Source organism: Melitaea cinxia, chromosome 18, assembly GCF_905220565.1.
Source record: "Melitaea cinxia chromosome 18, ilMelCinx1.1, whole genome shotgun sequence".
In the NCBI taxonomy this organism is placed as follows: Eukaryota; Metazoa; Arthropoda; class Insecta; order Lepidoptera; family Nymphalidae; genus Melitaea; species Melitaea cinxia.
In genome coordinates this window covers 15513045-15530991 of record NC_059411.1, presented here as the reverse complement: position 1 = coordinate 15530991, position 17947 = coordinate 15513045, and the positions used below count along the sequence as shown (strand labels likewise).

Sequence of the window (17947 nt, the reverse complement as noted above, 5' to 3'; positions counted from 1 at the left end):
GGTCTTTGATATATTAGAATCGACTACCAAAAAAGGATCTCTTATATGTGGAAAAAGATGTCCTGACGTATACATAGAGTAAGTTTTTTACCATGTACTTGTTTTTCATTTATTTTATAAAAATTCAGATTATATTCAGATATAGATTTACCTGAGAAAAACTTGCTCCAGTTAGAATTTTTATTCAAATACAAAAACATAAGTTATGAGGACAGGAAAAAGACTCGAAATCGTTTTTTAAAAATAAGGTTTGTGACTTAGAACCATGTTATATAAACATATTACATACACAATTCACCGAATAAAGTCCTACAATTGAGTAATTCACGATCTTAGAGAAAGCTTTTTTTTATATCACTAGGTCGGTAAACAAGCGTACGGCTCACCTGATGGTAAGAGATTACCGTAGTTTATAGACACCTGCAACACCAAAAGCATCGCAAGCGCGTTGCCGACCCAATCCCCAATCCCCCCCAGGAGTTCTGGTCACCTTACTCACCAACAAGAACACAAAACTGCTTGAAAGCAGTCTTATTTAGCTCTAACCCCAGTCGGGCTGCTCCATATTTTGAGCAGGAAAATCCTGCTGTGCCCTACCCCAGTTGTTTTTCGTACTTTGTAACTTTTTGTTTTTGAATTTAAAGATTTGGCGAAGTATGCGGCAGAAGTTTGAACTACACCCACAAAACATTTGAAAACTATTGCGAACTCTTTAATGAAGATTGTACCGGAAAAGATCGTAAGCGCTTGTGATTTTCTTTCGTCTCTTTTTTATTTGGTCTGAACTTAGGCAGTAGGTTAAAACAATTTCTTATTTTTTTATTACAACTACCTACGGCCATTAATTATTATCATAACAGTTTATTACTGGTAGGGCAGAGTAAAAATCATTTTGTTCAAAATTTAGAGTAGCCAAAATATAAAGTCGCCAGTACACTTACGTTACAGTACGGTAATCGATTATTTTAAGGCGTACTGTATTATTTAAGACTATTATAATTATTCTTATGAAAATATTAAATTATTTAAATTCAAGTTTTTAGACATTTCAAAATTATCGTTTCTTTTACAGAATGGTTGATTGCGTATCGGGGAAAATGTCAAGGGGACTTGAAGACCTACCCAACAAAACATGCTGAATTGGTGACAAGAGCTGAAATGTATATCCATAATTTTGAAGAGATTAACCCTCCGAAACACAAAAGGCCACATGGAGGTTAATTACAACATTGTACAGTGAGCATTTACAGATACATATGCTGGAACAAGTTTTTTGAAGCACGTACCAACATACCATAGTATCATAAAATAAAAATAAAATAATTGGCACTATGGAAATATTTTGCGTCTGTTTCTAAAAAAAAAAAGAAAATAAATTACTGCTCTTTGTAAGAATGTGACATCTAAAGTCTATCATCTATCTTAGTATCGTTAGCTTTAAAGATTTTTCGTCGAGTTCATTGATATAAATAGTTTGTCTGCGAAATTTTTACGTTGATAAAATTAAATTAATAATAGGATTCGGAGAAAATTAAATTAAGAAATAAAATAAATTAATAGTTCATACTTCTTCTATTGTTATTTGATCTTTTTCATTATTCAATTTATTAGCTTGTTTAAATTTAAAATAACTTTTTTTTTTAGTATTTTTTGAGATACCTGTTTGTATTTACGAAATTACTTACGTTTAAACATGTAATTAAATAAATACTAATAAACAAATAATATGTTTAAAAGTCTATACGTCTTAATTTCGATCGAAGTTCAAACTATTACCTATTCATTTTGAAGAAAGATCAACACATGTTATTACTTTGGTTTGTTAAGTTTTTTAGCATAAACACATTTAATGTAAATATTCGTTACAAATAGAGCCAATGATTAAGATATTTGACAGAATGACAAAGAAATATAAAATTGATAATTTGAGGTGGAATTCATGTGGACAGAAAACTATTTAAATATCGTTTAGTACTGACTCCACTCAAGTGTGTTCATCATCCTCATTGGCCTTAGTCCGTTTATTGCAGACGATTTAGACAGTGCCAGACAGACACTGTGTCACCGTTGTGTGTGTAACGATTTGAAAATAAAGTTCGAGAAAAAAGCGAATACATTAATATAAGCCATGAAAATTTTACTTATTTAACGTAATTTTTTAAATTATCATTTAAGTCAGGTAGGACAGAATAGGAATATCCCGTTGAAATTTGGAGCAGCCCGACTAGGGAATTAGCTCGACCTTACAGACGATTACAGCTAAATAATACTGTTTTCAAGCAGTGTTGTGTTCCTGTGGTAAGGTGACCAGAGCCCCTGGAGGTAGATTGGGGGTAGAGTCGGCAACGCGCTTTTGATGCTTTTAGTGTTAAAAGCTACGGTGATCGATTACCATCAGGTGAGCCCTACGATTGTTTGCCGACCTAGTACTATATAAAAAAATAAAAATAAAAATTATAACCACAGTCTTAAACGATTAAAACAATGTAAAATATTTTCCGATTAAAAGTTATTCAATAAAACTCATGCCTGATGAATGTCCGATAATATTCATTTGATTTTCAATTTAACGCAATCGCCGTTAAAATTAATAACATTTCTTTGTAATGTCGAAATATTTAAAATTTAATTTGTTTATAAGTAAGTTTTTATATTGATTACTTTTTGTTTATATTAGCTGTAGTACTTACTGTAGTACTTAAATATATAGTTACAAGACAATTACTTTCTTTTCTATCAACACTAAGAATTGAATATTCATTAGCAGATATTTACTTAACACTTTGTCATGACATTTTCATTGCCGAGCGTAGAAAAAAAAATTGAATGCCAAAATCTAACGATCCCAACTTTGATTTGAATGTACGGCTAGTAAATCTCAATTCTTTATATTCTAAACTATATTTTTCTACAGAGTAATAAAATAAAATTTATCGATAGTTGATCAAGTTATTCTATCTGTGAGTCAGCATTATTTGAAGCCGTAGACTCACATCTAACACAAATATAATTTTAAATGAGTATTCTTATACTATCGTGTGCAAACAAACAAATCAGTATATTATTTAAGAACAGTGAGAAATCTATGCTCTATAATATTGACAAATAGAATTTATCATATGGTTTTCCTAAAATACAAATATATATATGTTAAGCAGTATACGTTATCAGATGTAAATCTGTCAGTAAAAAGATAGTTTCATTGAACGTGGAATTTGACACCTACTCAGACTCCCTACCTAATAAATATAATAGGTAGGATCTGGAAAAGATAGTATTTAATATAATTAACTTTGGGTATTTCACATATAATTTATTATATTTTGAACATCTCTAAAATTATTGATATAATGCTTCAGCCTGTAATATCCCACTACTGCGCATAGGCTTCTTTCCACATGTAGGAGAAGGATCAGAGCTTAATCCACCACGCTGCTCCAATGCGGGTTGGCGTATATATTCCTTACTACGAGTAACGATCGCTATCAGATGTACATGGTAACAGCCGGGACCGACGGCTTAACGTGCTCTCCGAGGCACAGTGGGGAGACCCACGAGGACTGCACAAACACCCAGACCATGGCAAACCCCTGTATGGCCAATATATGTTTGTCATGTGCGGGGATCGAACCCGCAACCGCCAGCGCGACAGGCACAATCCATGGCTGTGACCGTTGCGCCAACGCGGCTATTGATATAAATTACAAAGTAAATCTTTATATAACTTATACGTTCTAAGTTGTATCTCTTCTACATACGCTTAACCCGCTAAGTCAATGAGTCAATATAGCAAATAAAAATCAGTGAAATTATTCCTTAAATATAATTATGTGTTTCTTACAGTAATATGTGTCTTCATTTCGGCGAGAGGCCAGAACAAAGGGACTTTGCCACCGTAATTGTTTTTTTTAAATCATATTATTTGCTGAGTCTGACTAGTCCTTTGAAGCAGTGTGCAGTGCTAGTGCTATAGTATTACTTATATATTCATGTATTACAAGAAATATAATTGTGTTTGCTCGCAAACGAAAAAAAAACCGACTTCAATTACATCGACAAGTAATACAACGTAGATCGACGAAAAAATAGTCAAGCAACTACGCGTTATCAAAGATTACTCAAAAAGTAGTTATCAGATCTCGATAAAATTTATATTTGACCACATGATAAATATCAGCTTTCGATTAAATTAAAAATTATCAAAATCGGTACACCCAGTAAAAAGTTATTACAGATTTTCGAGAGTTTCCCTCGATTTCTCTAGGATCCCATCATCAGATCCTGGTTTCCTTATCACGGTACCAAACTAAGAATATCCCCTTTCCAACAAAAAAAGAATTATCAAAATCGGTACACCCAGTAGAAAGTTATGCGGTATAATACAACGTAGGTCGACGAAAAAAGCGTCAAGTAAAAACGCATTATTAGATATAACTCGAAAATTAGTTGTTAGATCTCAAATAAATTTAAATGGGACCAATTGGCACACATCACCTTTCGATTAAAACAAAATTTGTCGAAATCGGTCTACGCGGGCAAAAGTTCTGATGTAACATACATAAAAAAAAAAAAAAAAAAAAAAAAAAAAAAAAAAAAAAAGTCGAATTGAGAACCTCCTCCTTTTTTGGAAGTCGGTTAAAAAGAAATATTTATATCAGCAAGCTGTTATGATAAAAGCTATAGTCATTATTAGGATTGGCTAACTTTTACTCTCTGGTGACAACTGTTCTATTATCAACTCACACAATAAATTAAATTGAATTTTTTGACAATATCAACTCTTACAATAAATCAAATTGAATTTTCGACAATACAACGAGAGAGTTTACATTTTTTTTTAAAGTTGCATGCAGTTCAACTCTAGTTTGTTACGTTTGATTTTTGGATAACAAATGGCGCTAAAGTAAATTGTTTTGTTTGAAATTTAAGAGTGATGTGGAAAAAATGAATGCTTGCTTCATGTTGTACTGTTTGAAATATATCATAACCGCTTAGAATATTATAAATACGGTCCTCAGCACACAAAGATAGTTTTTTTTTCAAATGATTAACCTTTTTTTTTTGGACAAGTAAATCTTAACCTGAAGATCACGACATGAAATCCAACCTGTCAGAAATACTATTGTTTGAACACACATAATAAGTAGTCCGACTTATAATTGTGTTTCAGGCAAACGAAAAAAAAACGACTTCAATTATATCGACAAGTAATACAACGAAGGTAGACGAAAAAATAGTCAAGTAAATACGCATTATCACAGATTACTCCAAAAGTTGTAATCAGATCTCGATGAAATTTAAATGTGAACCACATGATAAACACCGGCTTTCGATTAAATTAAAATTCATCAAAATCGGTACACCCAGTAAAAAGTTATGCGGATTTTCGAGAGTTTCCCTCGATTTCTCTGGGATCCCATCATCAGATCACAGATGTTTTCCTTATCATGGTACCACACCTTAGATATCTCCTTTCTACCAAAAAAGAATTATCAAAATCGGTTTATAAGCGAGGAAGTTATCTCTGAACATACATAAAAAAAATATGTATACGGTCGAATTGAGTAACCTCCTCCTTTTTTGAAGTCGGTTAAAAAAACTCAAAACTTACCTATTTTTTTTATATAATTTCAAGAATTTCCAAGGATTCCTTTTTTAACAGATTCTGCCTAGTAAAATGATGTAACTGACTAGAAGAAGAAAGTTTCTTTTTCATATTCTATGTATAATATCGTTGTAGTCACTTGCAATTTATGTTTGATGATAATAAGAAACGGCATGGTCCTGAGCAAAATCCTACGTATGGGTATGAGCCTTACTGGGAGGATGGCACCTGGGTATTCGATCAGAAGGAAGGCGAACAGGACGCAAACGGCACAGTTAGTACCACGTCTATGCCTCAGGTCTGTGGGGAGGAATGCAATTATCTTTATACTAAGTAAGTTTATTTCACAGTTTGGTGATGTGTGTTTTTTTGATTCCAACTCATGACAAAAAATTTGCATAGTATTTTAACGGAGGTAGGGTTTTGCAGGATCTATATCCTTCTCAAAATTTGGAGCTATCCAACCGGGGAAGTACCTCGATCTTACAAAAGAGCACAGATAAATAATACTTTTTCTTAATAATACTTTTAAGCACTTTTGTGTTCCTGTGGTGAGTAAGATGACCAGAGTTCCTGGGGAGATTGGGGATAGGGACGGCAACGCGCTTGTGGCGCTTCTGGTATTGCAGACGTCTATAAGCTATGTCAATCGCTTACCATCAGGTGAGTCATGCGCTTGTTTGCCGACCTATTTCTATAAAAAAATACCATATATGATATTTGTCGTGATCAGGGATTTTGTTTGGGACGTTTATGTTTTATGGATTTACATCCTAGTGGGGGTCGTTGAATGTCAAACATTTTTCATATAATTTGGCGAAAACTACTAACTGACTTAACTATATCCTATGTTAAATTATAATTTATTTTTTCCTTAAAGCATCGGTGAAGTTTGCGGTCGTCAGTCAAATAACAAGACGTTTAAAGGTTGCCGGGAGACAAGTGTGCTTTTATTAATTCGTTGGTATTGTGATGGCCAACGAGTGGACGACCTTAGCGAGGGTTTCAGGACATTCCCAACTTATTGCAAATTTTTGGATGCACAGTGTAGAAGCAAACCTTCTAATCGTAAATATATATTAAGTTGTAATAGACAAAATAGACGCCGCGTTGGCGCAACGGTCACAGCCATGGATTGTACCCGTTGTGCTGGCGGTTGCGGGTTCGATCCCCGCACATGACAAACATTTGTATTGGCCATACAGGTGTTTGCCGTGGTTTGAGTGTTTGTGCAGTCCTTGTGGGTCTCCCCACCGTGCCTCGGAGAGCACTTTAAGCCGTCGGTCCCGGTTGTTATCATATACACCTGATAGCGATTGTTACTCATAATAGGGAATATATCCGCCAACCCTCATTGGAGCAGCGTGGTGGATTAAGCTCTGATCCTTCTCCTACATGGGGAAAGAGGCCTATGCCCAACAGTGGGATATTACAGGCTGAAGCGTAGACAAAATGGAAACAAAAGATATCTATATATTAATACGTGAATTTTTTTAAAAAATGTTCTCTATTTTGATAATTTTTTGATATTCTTTAATTTATATTGGAACGAAGTTCCTTACGGCAGGCTTGACATTTGGTTAGGCGAGCGAATAGAAAAAAATGTGATACTAAAACCGTAAGAAAAATATATAACGGAACTGACGTAATATCAGTCACACGACTGTATAATATGACGTTTGAAGAACTAAAATATTACTAGTAAACTTTTCTTAAATTATTTATGTCATTTTATACTGTCGACAAAAATAAATAAAGACATGTTTTTTTATTTCACAAAATAGTTTGAATTATTATTATTTTATTTGATTTATTTTATTTTACGGTATTTGTTATTTTCTAAAATACTAAATTTCCTAAATACTTTTATGTACTTAATTAAAAACCAATCAACAAAATTAAAAAGAAATCAAGAACTAGAAAATATATATAAAATTCAACATTTTTTTTTTCAAATTGTGTTGCTTCTATACTATCCGAAGGAACTTCGTTCCTACCTAGTGTCCCATGACACCACATATATACACCGATAATATTTAATTATCGTCAAATTTCGACATCTGGGCGACCACTAGTATACAATAATATGTATGTTGTGATAAAATATGTATTATGTTTCTTTTTTTAAGATTTATCTGAGGTACGGCACAGCAGGAAATATCCTGTTCGAAAATTATTAATCTTCCTTATCTTATCTAATCCTTATCTAAAGTTTTACTGGGTAGACCGATTTCTATGATTCTTTTTTTTATGAATTAAATTGTTTCTAGGATGGATTTTGGTACATAGAGGTCCGTGTGTCGAGCCCCAGGAATTGGTGTTCAAGCCCTTACTTCACACTAAGGAACCTCTTAAAAGACTCCCGGGCTACTTCACAAGACTGGCTGAGGTGTTCAGAAATAACTCACTTGGGTCTTTGGAATTACCGTAATAAATTGTGACGATATTAAAACAATATAATGTTAAATTGTATGTTTGATGAAAATGTCCTTTGCATGTATAACAAATTATCTCTTATTTTTAAAATTTTTAATTTTAGAAATTCAGTACATGTGCTTGATATAGTACAAGAGACTATTTATTTATTTATTTATTAAACTTTATTGCACACACAAAAAAGAAGATACATTTTAGAACGATTTGATACAAAAACAAATAATGTATGCAAAGGCGGCCTTATCGCTTAAAGCGATCTCTTCCAGGCAACCTTTAATAAAAGTAGTATAAGAAAAATATGTCGGTAGTAGCGCGCAATCAACAACGCAAGTTTAGCACATATAATTAAATTAATTACAATACATTTAAACGGTATATATCTACATAAACATATAAACACATGTAAACACATATACACTATATTTATACAAACATACAAATAAAAACAATATACCAATAGAAACATATACATATTTAAAACTGTAGTGAAATAACAAAATCCAGTTGTTACAAATAACTTTATTCACACTTGATATCTTCCACTTCATACAACTTACTTCAACTTTACTATTACAACTTCTTTTTCGACTTCTAGTCTGTGCCGTTGATATCAGAAGACTGCCCTTTTTAATAAGCCAACAACTATTTATAACTAACGACCGGAAACAAATGCTTTTGACAATCCGTATTTAAGAAATAAAAAGGCAATCTTCTCAAATAATTACTTGCTTACAATAAGTATGAAAATATAAAATAAAATGTATAATACAAAATAAACTTGATTTTACAAACAATTCATTAAAAAGTAAACACAGATCCATAGCACCAAAAATAGTCAAAATCGCTACTTATTATAAAGATATTTTTATCAAAAGCGTATAAAATATTTGAAATTATTACAAAATCATTACATTCGGCCGTCCTACTACGTGCGGTCTCCTGACGCACGTACAAATAAATGTATAAAGAATTAAAGTATTAATAACGGATTATTATTAAATAATCATTTTTAAAGTTTTAATCATTACATTCGGTCATTATTTGGTCTCAAATTGATTTTCGTTTTTTTACACATATATTGAACCTAGAATTATCTGATTAGTGATTATGCCTCGCAACTGCATTTATTATATGAAACCTGCTAAAGTGAATGAGCTACCTCGATCCGACACTATTCGTGATGGTAACACAAAGTCATAAAATATTTCATAAATACAGTAGTAGTTTTGTATCTTAAGCGGCCAATTGGCCGTTTTTACATCGTGATGTGTCGTCTTTATTATATGCATATTTAATACACGTTTAATCATATTTTTAACAAACTATTCTCTATTTCGGAAACCAGTAAACATATTGAATTGTATCAGTTGTTTTGGGAAACCCTAAGTAACCGGAGTCATCGTGATTAGACCTACTGTCTACCAGCAAGCACGAGCAGGTACACCCAGATAAGTGCTATTTGCCTACTCTCCTATACCCTATTATTCTTAATAACGTAATTCTTCTTTATATCTTTAGTTACTTCACCAGACTCATGATGTATTTAAGAAGAGAATTTTAACTATTCGCGAAATATTTGGGTTAGTTATTTGTAAGGTTAAGTGCTAATCACTAGTTTTAATACTATACACAGGTATTGAGTTTTCAGTCACTTTAGGTGATAGTATTATAGATTAGTATTGTGGCTCAATTCTATACTGGAATTAAATTTGCTAATTAAAAGTTACAATCTCGCAATCCGGGGAATGAGATCGCGCTTGGTTAGTGTAGTCCAGAGAGCTTTACAATCTGTCACTACCAAGAATTCTAACCCTCATAAATAAACTCTTAAATTTCTTTAACGCGCACACGACTGCTAACGTTTCTAACTCGAAAGAGGGTAAATTGAAACAATCTTTTCTACTCTCATAATCAACGCATAACCCAACTATGTGAGATTTGTCTGGAAACTTTTATGTCTGATTTTATACTATGTAGTGATTATACCTTGTCTAACCCGCTTGACAGTTCACGCCTATAAATGTACCATCAAATTATGAGTATAAAAAGTGAAGTTCCCTGTGCTTAACAAACGACCAAAACTAAGGAAACAAAATAGTATCTATGATTCCAATATTGATTTTATTTTTGCAAGGAATTAACTCGAAATCTAGGAACTTAATTTCAAATAAGGAGTAAAGAACAATAACTCTGTTCATTCATTTATCCTTTGAAGGCTGCCTTAAAATGTAACTATTCAAGAGCTAGTGTAATTTAAATTTTCAAACGCACAGTTAATAAAGTGTAACTTAAGTTTACTAATAAATATACTTAGAAAATCCTACCTACTTATTTGTTTTAAAAAAAAAAAAACTAGCTGTTACTTTGTTTCGCTTTCACGCGAAAACTACTTTTAAACTAACAAAATCTATACATATAGTAAAATGGCAGGAAAGTCAAACTGTACATTGAATATTTTTTTTTTTTTTTTTTTTTGGTATAATTGGGGTGTGATCTGCAATCGATACCGAAGCCAAAAATATATTTTTTAGAGCTTTTGTCTGTTTGTCTATATGTATGTCCGGGATAAACTCAAAAAGTACTGCATGGATTTACTTCAAATTTGGCACGAATATTATTAAGAAATCGGGTCAACATATAGGCTACAAATTATCACGCTATCACCTACGAAGAACGAGCAGTGAACCTTTATTTCTTCAACGCATTCTGCAACAGCGTGTAATCTAACGACGCATATTTGAATGTTGTTATTATATTAATAACCATGCTATATAAGCTAGCTTCATACTATAAATAAAGAAATTCTCTAGTAAATTTAGTATCAGCATTGCACCCGTGCGAAGCCGGGGCGGGTCGCTAGTAACTAATAAACGAATAATTAATATTTTTAAACTAAAATATTTCATTAAATCGATTGAAAATTGTTCTTAAATAAAAGAAATTATTACTTCAAATCGGATCGGTAACGTGTGAGGGAGTCGCTAATTTCAAACTTTCTTGAACTGTCAACAAGAAAAACGAATGGACAGAGTATGGACAATTTAGTTATTGCTAGGAATTATTTACCATTATCGACTCTTATAAGAACGCTGCTGCTGTATTTGATATTATTTTTCAGTCCTATATCATCAGCTATATCATCGCTAAACTTTGGGTCAGATGTGACAACTTCGACTAATTCTGACATCGTAATATTATTTTTAGTAACCAAATTTAACTGTAGGCAATCCGAAGACTGAGATTTATCATTAACATTAGGACTTGGGTAAAATAATAAACTAATAATAATCAGTATGATATATATCATCCTTAAAAACAGTCGCACAAGCAAGTTCAGTGATATTTTGACCTATCAGCACGGATGATTGTAGAAATTCGGCTTTGACTACCAATATCTCTATGCTAGCCACAAATTCATCTAATTTTAATTCAACGCTACTCCTAAATATAGGTAAAATGTAAAACCTTTTGAATCACCTAATCCTTTGATAGCAGGTAAATTTAAGTATTTTAGCAAATAAAAACCTTTAAGAATCAGATTCACGAAATAAGCCTGAGTCGCTACCAAATTCGATAAAAGCTACTAAATTTGTATTAATAACTTTTACATGTTTATAAAATTTGTTTCCAGCATTATTTGTGGTCGAAATAGTATATTTTGTTTGATTCCGTTTCGTAAAGTTAAGGGATTAAGCTTGAAATTATTATCGTTATAGTCTTCTCTGTGAAACTGAGCATTTAAGAAGGGACTTGGGCATCTAAAGTAAGAGCGTCCCTAAGCGGCAATTGAGAAACTAATAAGGTTTTCTATATATTAATACATGAATCAAAAACTTTGTAACATTTTTTTACGAATGTTGCGCGGACAGAGGAGTTTGAAATTTTGCACATTTATAGTTTCTATAGAGAAGGAGTGTAGACTGCCACTATTTTATTTTTATTCTTATTTTTTTTTTTTTTACATTACACCCACTACCTTTTATTTGATACACACGCATATATACTCTTTTTTTATTTTTATAGAAGAATAGTCTTGGACAACAGAATCATAATAATGTTCAAAGTCATAATTTAAATTATTTGAAGTTGAACGCTACTTGTTCGGATTTGACACGATATTGTCGCTACGTCTCCTACCTACAAATGTACTGAAAACTCATATTGGTCGTTGTGAACTGAGAAAATTCAATAAGTCTTCCGGTTTTATCACATCTTAATGCCTCGGCACTATTTCTAATTGACTTGTCTGATATCGAATCACACAATCTACGGCCTTTTACCTCTAATTTCACAGCTATTAAAATAAAATACTTTATCGTAAAATATTCGTGTAAATTTTCATTATTCCTAGTGATTCGGGCTAACATTTCTTCAAGAAGCTGACCATAATTTTACTCGTTAGGAAACGCCCTCTTAACGCTTGGAAGAGGATCAAACTACCTCTTTGCCTAACCAGAAAGTTTTTGTAAAGTAAAATGTATGGTCTGCTTCTTATTTCATTCGTAAATGGCAGCATATTCATGTAGTTTCTTAATACCACTATAAATAATTTGAGATTTACTAGCCGGACCGAATACCAACATGACAATTATATTATAACGATTATTATTACCTTATGTGACGTATTTTTTTGTAGGGTATCAAATAGTTGCAATACCTCTTTTGTGGACTAGTTGCAAGTTATTTTTCATCTGACCTGTCGTCACTCGAATATTCACTGCTGAACGCGGACGGGCTGGTCGCCAGCCCGCCGTCTCCTCTTTGATTTAGTCCCAGACCGCACCTTATCGGTCTTAGTCGCGGAATTTCGCTTCCTTTGATTTCTCCTTGACCTTGGCGCTCCTCCTTAGGAGTCATCACTTTGTCGGAGTTCATTGCCACAAAAAAAAAATCAATATTAGATTCATATCATTAAAATAAAAACTAAATAAAAGATGTACGTAAAATATTTTTCTATACACATAAATCCTCCCAAGATTTCATTTAATTTGATAGATTTAGCTTGTTATTGATATATCGATAAGCACACTTGGCTTCTAAATAACTAGAGCTCACATGGCTCGCTAGGTACACATGACCTCTATCGATAAGCACACTTGGCTTCTAAATAACTAGAGCTCACTTGGCTCGCTAGGTACACATGACCTCTATCGATAAGCACACTTGGCTTCTAAATAACTAGAGCTCACATGGCTCGCTAGGTACACATGACCTCTATCGATAAGCACACTTGGCTTCTAAATAACTAGAGCTCACTTGGCTCGCTAGGTACACATGACCTCTATCGATAAGCACACTTGGCTTCTAAATAACTAGAGCTCACATGGCTCGCCAGGTACACATGACCTCTATCGATAAGCACACTTGTCTTTTAAATAACTAGAGCTCACATGGCTCGCTAGGTACACATGACCTCTATCGATAAGCACACTTGGCTTCTAAATAACTACACGTAAAATTATTGCTGGAGCATACATAATAATTCTAATATCATAATAATCTTTAATACTTAGTAAAATTCATAACCCAATAAAATGTTACATATATGTGGGTAATCTATAATAAAAACTGAAAAAATTATTTATCTAAAGTAACTTTATAGAAAACATCCAATTCAAATTCATATATAAAATCCATTATGAAGAACCAAAAATCCTAAAAACTTATGGTCATAAAATTTTTTTTTTTTTCATACCTTAACTTGGGTCCTTATCCCACTTCTGACTTGTAGTGAAATAACAAAATCCAGTTGTTACAAATAACTTTATTCACACTTGATATCTTCCACTTCATACAACTTACTTCAACTTTACTATTACAACTTCTTTTTCGACTTCTAGTCTGTGCCGTTGATATCAGAAGACTGCCCTTTTTAATAAGCCAACAACTATTTATAACTAACGACCGGAAACAAATGCTTTTGACAATCCGTATTTAAGAAATAAAAAGGCAATCTTCTCAAATAATTACTTGCTTACAATAAGTATGAAAATATAAAATAAAATGTATAATACAAAATAAACTTGATTTTACAAACAATTCATTAAAAAGTAAACACAGATCCATAGCACCAAAAATAGTCAAAATCGCTACTTATTATAAAGATATTTTTATCAAAAGCGTATAAAATATTTGAAATTATTACAAAATCATTACAAAACTATGTAAGAGTTAAGTAGTATTTGTGCAAACGATTCTTAAAAATATTTATAGACTCTGCTTGACGGATGTTATTGGGTAGGGCATTCCAAAGTTTGATCACTTTAGTAGTGAAGGAATTACCATAAGCATTAGAGCGACAAAGAGGTACCACAAGCAAGTTATTACTACGGGAACGCAAGTGACATTCAGTGTCATGTCCTAAAAAACTAAACCTTTCCTTAAGATAAGGGGGTGTGTGAGGGTGATAAAGGATATTGAACAATAAAGAAAGAGCATGCACATTTCGTCGCTGTCTAATTGATAGTCAACCCAACTGTTGACGATATTGAGATACATGGTCAAATTTGCGCAACCCGAATATAAAGCGAATACATATGTTTTGTAATCGTTCCAATTTGTTTAACAGTTGTTCAGATAAATCGATATAAACAATGTCAGCGTAATCTAATAAGGGTAGCAGTAAGGAATTAGTCAAGGCAACTTTGTTTTCTAATGTTTACGCGAATTTTACTCATTTAATGAAACAACTTTTTTCGGATTTTATCGCGGTTTATTGTTAACTTTTGATTCCCGACGTTTGGATACTTTACAGCAACCATGGTCACGGGAGGACTGAGGTGTCAGACGTCCCAACGTTACAAAGTTATTCGAAACTAACCGACATACATCAATATCTTATATAGTCCTATCTACGCAGAATGTGCTAATTGAGTCTTTAATCTGTGGTGAATTATGCTTGGTTTTTGATTTAATTATATTAATAATGGGGTCCCAAGCAGGTGGTAATTGCCAGCCATCTTCTCTATTGAAAATAAAAAACATCCAAATTTCAAATGAAATTGGAATGAAATTTGGATGTTTTCAAATGAAATTGGAATGAAATTTGGATGTTTTTTATTTTCAATAGAGAAGATGGCTGGCAATTACCACCTGCTTGGGACCCCATTATTAATATAATTAAATCAAAAACCAAGCATAATTCACCACAGATTAAAGACTCAATTAGCACATTCTGCGTAGATAGGACTATATAAGATATTGATGTATGTCGGGTAGTTTCGAATAACTTTGTAACGTTGGGACGTCTGACACCTCAGTCCTCCCGTGACCATGGTTGCTGTAAAGTATCCGAAACGTCGGGAATCAAAAGTTAACAATAAACCGCGATAAAATCCGAAAAAAGTTGTTTCAAGGCAACTTTGGTTTTAAAGGGGAGAAAGTTCTTCCAACGTTTTAGCGAACCTATTGTTGCAAAGACCTTTCGACTCACCTCGGCAACTTGAGGCGCCCAGGTAAGAGTGTTGTCAATTAATAACCCCAGATCTTTAACAACAGGAAGAGGTGAAAGAGCGACGGAATCGAATAGGATGGTAGGTAAGTCGAGTGAATTAATTTTGGATAGCTGATATGAGTTGCCAATAATAGTCACTTGAGATTTATTTGGGCTACTATTTTACTGTTATTTATTTAAAAAAACGAGGTAAACATCACCACATTCGTAGATACTTTGTAAAAATTTAATAGCTTAATTTATTTATTAAGCGCACTATAATAAAAGTGAAACACTCATAAATTAGTCCTGATTTAGCGGATTGGATTTAATTAAAACATAACCGTAATTAGAGTTTCACTTTACCACATATTGTATCCGCAAAACATTCAATCAGTGAACAATAGTTGTGGGATAATGTGAGCATTTGAAATAATCGTGGACTTTTGTTGGATGGAAAAAGGAAATAATCGCCGACCATTTATTTCCTTTATCTGACCTTTCATGATTGAGTGTATGCCTTTTGGTATTCAGCACGCATTCTTCTAATATGACGCCCTTAGGAACCGTCATTATCTGCGTATGTATTTAGCCATTGTTATCTCTACTCACACTACGTTGGAGACTTTGTTTGTATGTATTGTTATCTAGAAGTACTTTTACGGATTTGGAAAATTATTTTGCTCTGAATATCAACTAATTTATTTATTGAACATTGTTATAGCTTATAACTTGTTCCTCTAATATTTTCGAGTTTAGACGTAGTCGCCTCACTTCTTCACAAGAATCAATGAGGTTTCTGGCCAGCAGTGAAAACGTTTCAAGTGTTTAAAGTGCAGTTAATTAAACATAGCTGTTAAATGATCTTTCAGTTAGTTTTGGTTGATATCAAGAGGCTTGTCTAATCGGTAAATATTCATTACAATGTTAAATTACTTTTAATTAGATCATAACGCTCATATCTGACGACCGATCGGGTGTAGCGCTGCGTGTGCCGTGTAGACAATCGGTAAGTCTGTCCTTGTCAACCACCGTGCCTCAAAGAGAACGCTAAGAAGTCTTGGCTGTTATACAGGGAGAGCGATCGTTACACACAGTAGGGATTATATCCATTAAAATGCAAGGGAGTAGCGTGGTGAATCAAGCTTTGACCCTTCTCCTACATGGAGAAAGAGGACCATGCCTAGCCCTGGGATGTAACAGGCTGACTCAAATATAAATTAGATTATGAGTAATATGTGTACCTAGGTTTATTATGAAATTTAGTGATATTCTTTTGATACTTCAATAATTAACACATTAAGACATTGTGAGCCTCTCTGTTGAGCAAACTATTGAATTAGCCTGCGTAGAGCTTGAGCACTTCATTGTTGTATGCGTATACAGACCTCCTAGTGGGTTATATGAGTACTTTGAGAAAGTATTGGAAGAAGTTTTGTTAAAATCAAATAATTCTAATAAGGCTATTGTTGTATGTGGGGATTTTAATATTGATTTATTAGATAATTCTAATATAAGTCTGAGATTTAAGTCTATGCTTCTATCATATAACCTACATAACTTATTTACTGAACCCACTAGAATCACTGCTACTAGTGCTACATGTATTGACAACATATTTACAAACTGTAAACCTTATTCTAAAGCTATTATTAATAAGTTAAGCTCAGACCATTGTGGCCAGTTAGCTTCCTTTTCTTATTCTTTAAATGTCAACAAAAATATTTTAAAAAAGACCTTTGTACCTATAAGTGCTACACGTGTGGAGAAGTTTAGAGGTAGTATTGTGGCAAAACTTCCTTATTTATCATACATTAATGACCCTAACTACTTATATAACTCTTTATTTAAATTAGTAAAAACTGAATTTTCTACAATATTCACTTCAAAAACAGTCAATTCAGGGGGTCTCTTGACATTTGGTGAATGGGCAACTACTGGCATATACAAGAGCAGGCAAAGGCTTTATGAATTGTACAGTGAAAAAGCCTATAATCATAGTGTATCGTTTGCTTCTTTTGTAAGTGCCTACTCAAAAATGTTTAGAAGAGTATGTTCCATGGCAAAATCCTTGTATATTAAAGACAAAATAAGAAATGCGCATAATAAAATTAAAATGACATGGAACATAATTGCTTGTGAAAGTGGAAGAGTCACAGATCGCAGCTTCGATTTTAAGTTAAATGTCAATGATAAATTTGTTACCTCAGACCGAGAAGTTGCATCTGAGTTTGAAAAATTTTTCACTGACATTCCGCTTTCTACAACGCAATCACTTAATTCGTCTCCAGGCATTGCCGAATTTTTGCTAAAGAAAAACGTTAAAGAATGTAATGTAATATTTACATTTAAACCTGTAAACCCCAAAGATATAATAATAGCCTTCAGAAGCCTGGACGTCAAGAAAACAGCTGATCTATGGGGTTTATCTGTAAAAGTCGTTAGTTCGATAATTGATGTTGTCGCACCTCATC

General features: G+C 33.0%; 1 protein-coding gene and 1 long non-coding RNA gene across 2 annotated transcripts; both read left to right on the top strand.

The window, feature by feature from the left end:
- The first annotated feature begins 651 nt into the window (after window positions 1-651).
- Window positions 652-1566, top strand: LOC123662353. The gene is made up of 2 exons (XR_006744488.1): window positions 652-739; window positions 1073-1566. It is a non-coding gene; the product is annotated as an uncharacterized LOC123662353 (long non-coding RNA).
- A 4120-nt stretch (window positions 1567-5686) lies between these two features.
- Window positions 5687-8182, top strand: LOC123662104. Its single transcript, XM_045596991.1, has 3 exons — window positions 5687-5938; window positions 6486-6673; window positions 7876-8182. The coding sequence occupies exons 1-3, from the start codon at window positions 5754-5756 to the stop codon at window positions 8034-8036; spliced, it is 534 nt and encodes a 177-aa protein (XP_045452947.1). The 5' UTR covers window positions 5687-5753; the 3' UTR covers window positions 8037-8182.
- Window positions 8183-17947: the final 9765 nt, after the last annotated feature.

What these genes read in the sequence shown, in the direction of transcription:
- LOC123662104 (XM_045596991.1), top strand. Translation starts at nt 5,754, where the DNA reads ATGTTTGATGATAATAAGAAACGGCATGGTCCTGAGCAAAATCCTACG. An exon ending in TGCAATTATCTTTATACTAA is followed by an intron (nt 5,939 to 6,485) that starts GTAAGTTTATTT and finishes TTTTCCTTAAAG; the next exon opens with CATCGGTGAAGTTTGCGGTC. An exon ending in TAGAAGCAAACCTTCTAATC is followed by an intron (nt 6,674 to 7,875) that starts GTAAATATATAT and finishes AATTGTTTCTAG; the next exon opens with GATGGATTTTGGTACATAGA.